General features: G+C 64.1%; 2 protein-coding genes across 2 annotated transcripts; both read left to right on the top strand.

Annotated features, from left to right (window-relative positions):
- UPK3B (uroplakin 3B) lies at positions 2531-3724 on the top strand. Its single transcript, XM_021416103.1, has 4 exons — positions 2531-2819; positions 2895-3105; positions 3170-3246; positions 3356-3724. The coding sequence occupies exons 1-4, from the start codon at positions 2531-2533 to the stop codon at positions 3568-3570; spliced, it is 792 nt and encodes a 263-aa protein (XP_021271778.1). The 3' UTR covers positions 3571-3724.
- Positions 4126-5965, top strand: LOC110407789 (uroplakin-3b-like protein). The gene is made up of 6 exons (XM_021415874.1): positions 4126-4333; positions 4716-4859; positions 4930-5161; positions 5433-5509; positions 5591-5714; positions 5805-5965. The coding sequence occupies exons 1-6, from the start codon at positions 4288-4290 to the stop codon at positions 5902-5904; spliced, it is 723 nt and encodes a 240-aa protein (XP_021271549.1). The 5' UTR covers positions 4126-4287; the 3' UTR covers positions 5905-5965.

Raw genomic sequence — 5999 nt, 5'->3', positions numbered from 1 at the left:
GAGTTGCTGCTTTGCCTTCATCCTGCCTCATGGCTCGGGGTGCCTCCCCTGTGTCCCCCTCGGAGGGACCGGCCTGCTCCCTGGAGCTGGGGACACATGCTCCAGCCAGGAGAAGGGAGGGAAAGCTCGGCTCTGCCAGAGAACCACGGCTCTCTGCAGGGGTGGGATGCCAGGGGTTGGCTTGCTGTTTCACCCTCTGCTTCCCCCCTCCTGGAAGCAGCAGCAGTTTGGGGGCTGTGCCTTAGCCCTGTGGCCGGCTGCTGGGCTCTTGTGCCTGATGAAGCCTCTGTGCTGGTGCTGCTGCAGGGAGTGCTGGTGCCACCGGGTGGTGACAGGCCCTCTGCTTCCCTTGCTGCTGCCAGCAGTGATGCTCTTCTCCACGAGGCCTCTGTCTGTCGTGCTGGTACAAAATCAAAAGGGTTTTCAGAGCCATTAAGGGCTGGGGAGTTGTCCTTGGTGTCCTCCTGGTGCTTGCACTCTCTTGCTTAACCCTCTGACCACCAGGCTGGCTTTGTTTGGAGATGCTGCAAAAACAGGGTCCTCTTCTAAGCTAGCTGTGATTTGCTGGGCTCTGCAGAAAGAGGCGTTGTTCCCCTGCCCTGCTCACAAAAGGGGAGGTTTCTAGTTTACAGCTCAGCTTTCCGTTCCCCGATAGAGTCCCAGGGAGCAAAGCAGTGCGCTGAGGTGAAAATTCTCTGTAGGCAAAGCAAGAATTTCCTGCTGAGCGTGGTTGGAGCCATCCCTCGAGTGGGCCTTGCTGCGTGTGAATCAGCTGCAGCCTGCCCAGAGCCTCAGCTGGCTGCTGAGACTGCTGCTGACCCAAAGCCTGGGCTCACAGCTGCCTCCTTCCCTGGCTGCGGGGGGACCCTTGGGTGGCTCTGTCCCTGCCAGGACACGGTGGCACTGGAGCTGTGCCATGTGGCTTTCCTGCTCTCCCGCAGTGCCAACATTGGTAATTCTTAGCTGAACGCTGACCCCCAAGGTGTGCTGACCCCATGTCCCCAGGGCAGTCACCAGCAGCTGGAGCCCTGAGCGAGCACTGAGGGCACAGCTCCTGAGCATCCCCAGCTGCAGCTCTTGTTGGGGTTTCACCCTGGAGATCAGGCTCCTGCCACTGCTGCCCCTCAGCTTCCCCAGCCCCCCCCTCCCAACACGGGGAGATTGACTGCAGCTGTGCCTGGTTCTCCCCTCCCCAGCTGGGCTGTGTCATCCACGGGTCTCCAACCTTTTGGCTTACCCGGGCCGTGTCGAGTGAAGAGGAATTGCCCTGGGCCTCGTATAAAATATATAACGGAGTTCATGTATGTAAGTAACAAAACTTATTTATATATATATATTTTAATTAAAATGTTAAAAAAAAAAAAAGGCAACAAAACCGTAAAACCAGTGGGATATCTGGCCTTGTTTCTGTGAAACTCGTGCATCCGCGCGTGGCTCAGTGGAAGGGGCTGCAGTTCTCGCTGTGCTCTCACGGTGTTCGTCAGAGCTTTGACGAAAGCTTGCTCCTCCTGTGACTCACCCTTGAATGCAGGTGTGCACAAACCTACCCAGCTCTCTAATCTCTGCCAGCCAACAGCTCCTCCCACTTCAGCATCATCGGCAAACTCGCTCAGAGCACCTTCCAGCCCCGGCGCGGGGAGGCTGGCTGCAGCTGTGCCTGGTTCCCCCCCCCCCCCCCCCCCTGCAGGGCTGTGTAATCTCTGGATGCCCCATTTCCACTTAATCTGAAGGAGAAGGCAGAAATCCTCTCCCGCACAGGAGCGGCAGCCCCAGCCCTTGGCAAACAGTGCAGAGAGCGCTCAGCCCTGCTGCTGGGCCGGCCCTAAGCCCCAACACAGCTCCAGCCAGGGGCAGCGTGGTCCCTGTCCCTGTGCCCAGGGCTGGGGGTCCTGGGGAGCCCTTGCTGGGTGAAGAAGGGGGGAGAGAGCCCGGCCCCGAAACTTGTAAAGGGCAAGAATGGGGAGATGGCAACTCAGCTGCCACCCCACCCTCTGCGCTGGGTGGGACCGGTCACCCTTGAATGCTTTGGGTTTTGGGTGAGTTTGGGGCGTGAAGGCTCCAGGCACTTCCCTGCCTTTGGGGCGACGCTGGCTGCACCCGCGACGAGCCTGACTCTGGGTGCCAGGGGGACATGGGGCACCCATGGGATTCAGGCAGTACTGGGGTGAACGGGGCGGGAGGAGCACTCACCCTATCCCCCCCATAGCCCAAACGAAGCCTCCTAGTCCTGCCAACCAGTCCTTCAAATGCTGCTCCAGCACCGCCTCTGTGCCTCGGTTTCCCCTTTTGCATCACAGAGCAGTGTCTGCATCCTCGGCGTCCTGTTTCTGGGGTCACACAGCCCAGGGCTGTTTCCAGGACTTGTGGTGACCTGGGAGGGGCCCTGTCCCTCTCTGCCCGCGGGGTCCTGCCGTGCTGGTGGAGCCAGTGCAGGAATGCGGGGCTGGGAGGGCCGTGTCGGCGGGGGCACGGGGGCAGCTTGGCCCCTCGGCAGTGGGACGGAGCGGGTCAGTGCTGCACGGACACCGCCATGGAGCTGCCGTGGGTGCTGCTGGCGCTGGCTGGGATGGATGCGGCTGCCGGCCTGGGTGAATCTCTGGGGGGCTGCGAGGGGCTTCCTATGGGTCATGGTGCTGGGGGGAGGCCTCCACTCACCGCTGTGCCCCCAGTCCTGTTGCCCTACGTGCCTCGCGTGGCCCCTGGCAGCATGCCGGGGAAGGTGACGGCCACCACCTTCGCGCTGGAGAGACCCCGCTGCATCTTCGAGCCCCTCGCCAATGCCTCCGATGCCGTCTGGCTGGCGGTGGCTTTTGCCGATGGTGAGTGCCTATTGTGGTGGGGGGCATCAGGGACGTTCACCCCCAGCTGCTCACCCCCACATCGGCGCCGTGCAGCCTCGACCGCCTTCAAAAACCCCACATCCAGCGCCGAGGTGCCCCCATACGAGGGGCTGCCCTCCGCCCGCGCCTACATGACACTGGAGATGGCAGCGGCCGCCTACGGATGCTCAGCTCCCGGTGCAGCCGTGCTGCGGGTCGGTGGGGACACGGAGTGCCACAGCCAGGCACCCTGCAATGGACCCCTGCCCTCCCCGGGGCCCTACAGGTGAGCTCGTGGGATGGGGCATCGCGCTGTCCCCGTCCCGGTGCCAGAGGTGCCCATCCTGCAGGGTGAAGTTCCTGCTGATGGGTTGCCGTGGTCCCAAAGCGGAGACGAAGTGGTCCGACCCCATCCTCCTGAGGAGAGGTACTGGTGGGAGTGGGGCTGTGACCTCCGTGCCACCACCCCGAAACCAAAGGGGAGAAGAGCTCCCCAGTGTCCCCATGCCACCCTAACCCTGGGTGCCACCCCTCAGCCCGCAGCCTGAGCACCATCGACCCCACACCTGCGCGTCGCAGCAGCACTGCGGTCATCATCGCCGCCATCCTGGCCAGCCTGGGTGCTGCGCTGGCCATGGCCATGCTGGGAGCTGTGGGGTATGAGGGATTTAAAGACTTTTTTTTCTTAAATTGTGGGGTGGGGGGGTGCTGTGTTTTGGCAAGGGGACAGGGTGGTTTCTGCGGTGTTTGAGCTGCATGGACCCTGCTTGATGCCTCTGCCCGTCTCTCCCCGCAGCACCCAGGTGTGTGTCCCCCTGTGCCGCCGGGACCTGGGCGCCCACTTGCCCTACAGGACCCACCACGTCCCTCCAGCCCGGCCCCACACGCTGCCCCCCGCCTGCATCTGTGGCTGCACGCCGCGGCCCCATGGCCCATGCCCCACCAAGTAAACTCACTTCCACCCTTAATCTCTTCTTCTGTCATCTCTCAACCCAACCCGGACGTGGTCGGTGTGCCGTCCCTGCAGACCCCCAGGGTCGGGCTGGGGGGCTCTGGGCACTGATGGAGCTGTGGGTGTCCCTGTGCACTGCAGGCAGTGGGACCAGTCTAACTCACAGCATCCTATGGCTCTGTGACGGTTCCATGATCCTGGGGCGAAGCTCGGTGTTTTGTTCGCCATGGGATGGGGACACCAGGACTTGGCTTCACCCACCCCATAGGCCCCCCCCGGGGATGGATGGCACTTTGGGACCCGCCCGTGCCACGAGCGTGACAGTGCTCAGCGCACCTCCCAGCGGGCACCCAGCCGTAGCGTAATGCTCTGCGGGGAAACGAGCCCGACCTGTTTGCCGCGGGGCTGCGGCCGCGCAGGAATGTGGGTGGTTGGAGGCTGCAGGCGGGTCCTGTAGGGGGGACAAGGAGCTTGGCCCCCGCCCTGCACCCGCACTCTGCGCTCAGCACCAGCACCATGAGCCCGCTGCTGCTCCTGCTGCTGGCCACGGCCCACGGCCTGGGTGAGTGTGTACCACGGGGGGACTCGTGGCCCCAAATAATGGGGCAAGGGGGGCAGCTGGCCCTGCTTGGGGATGTCCCCTGTGCATGCAGAGGGGACCTGTTCTGGAGGATGGGTGTTGTGGGTGGCATCCGCAGACTGGGACCGTCCTTGGTGTCACCCAGCTGGGCCCCCAGCACAGCGCGGGGTCCCCTGGGGTCTCCCTGGTGGTGGCACTGGGTGCTGCCCCTTTCACAATATTTGCAGTGTCTGAGCCCAAAATGGGTGGTGGCGGTGGGGAGCTGTCCTCCGCCCCATGCCCAAATCCCATGGACACCACCGTGGGGTGACACCCACCCTCCCCAGCCCCCCCCCCCGGCCATGCTCTCATTGCTCTGCTGCAGAGAAACTGCGCTACAAACCCAGACTGGCTGATGGGGACCTGGGGGGCCGTGTGACGGGCAGCACCTTCGTGCTGGAGCAGCCCCGCTGCGTCTTCCAGGACTACAGCACAGCCGACATCTGGCTGGTGGTGGCCACCAGTAAGGGTGAGTGGGGTGGCGGAGGGATGGGGGTCTACCGGAGTGCTCCCCTCCACCGCCATCCCCATCCCCGCAGGCGTAGCCGACTTCAATGACAGCGCGCAGCCGGGGATGCCCGAGTGGAGCTTCCAGCGCTTCCCTGCCAACACCTCGGCCTACCTGACGCTGGGCGCCCTGCTGTACCACTACCACTGCCCCAAACCCGACGGGGAGCTCACCGTGCTGCGCGTGGGCAGCGAGACCAGCTGTGCCAACAACGTGTCCGTACCCAACTGCAACGGGCCCCTGCCCGGCCCCGGGCCCTACAGGTTGGTGATGAGGAGCGATTTCATCTCAGAAATGGCGGTGATGCCGTGGCACAGCTGCCCAGGGATTGGGGGAGTCCCCGTCCCTGGAGGATGAGGCACCTGGGGACGTGGGCAGCGGGCACTGGGGGGGGGGGGGGGGCACCGTCCCCAGAGGTGTTAAGAACGGTGAGGATGTGGCCCTGGGGGATGTGGTGGGGATGGGTCGGGGTTGGACCTTAGGGAATCTGGGAGGATTCTTCCAGCCCTAAAGATTCTGAGGTCTCCTCCGCAGGGTGAAGTTCCTTGCACTGAATGGCTCTGAGCCCATAGCCACCACGGAATGGTCAAAGCCCATCACACTGAGGACAGGTACCGGGATGAGGGTGGCCCACAGTGGGGTGGGGACGGTGTGGGGGGGTGAGGCACAGCCCCATCGCGCTCTCCCCACAGCCCAGCAGCCCCCGAGCAGCCCTGGGTCAGGCAGTGGCCGCAGCGGTGCCATGATCGCCATCGCCGCCATCCTGTCGGTGCTGCTGGCCATCCTGCTGGCCGCCCTCCTGGCCGCGCTGTGCGGGTGAGTCCCCATAGGGCACGGGGGGGTGGGGGGGGGGCGGCGATGGGTGACAGCATCACGCAGCGTCCCCAACGCCGCGTCCTCCTCCAGCTCCGAGGCGTGCGGTGCGGGCAGCTTCAGGCCGGACGCGGCGTCCATCCGGCGCTACAACACCCACCACGTGTACGACCAGCCGGCCGCGCGGCTCTGAGCGGGGACGTCGTGTCACCGTGTCACCGTGGTGGGAAATAAACGGATCCGCGTGTGCCGTGCGTCCGTCTCTGTCTGTCTGTCTGTGGGCTGAAC

This window comes from Numida meleagris, chromosome 18 (genome assembly GCF_002078875.1).
Source record: "Numida meleagris isolate 19003 breed g44 Domestic line chromosome 18, NumMel1.0, whole genome shotgun sequence".
Lineage (NCBI taxonomy): Eukaryota > Metazoa > Chordata > Aves > Galliformes > Numididae > Numida > Numida meleagris.
Note: the sequence above shows the minus strand (reverse complement) of the source record. Positions and strands in the feature narration are given on the sequence as shown.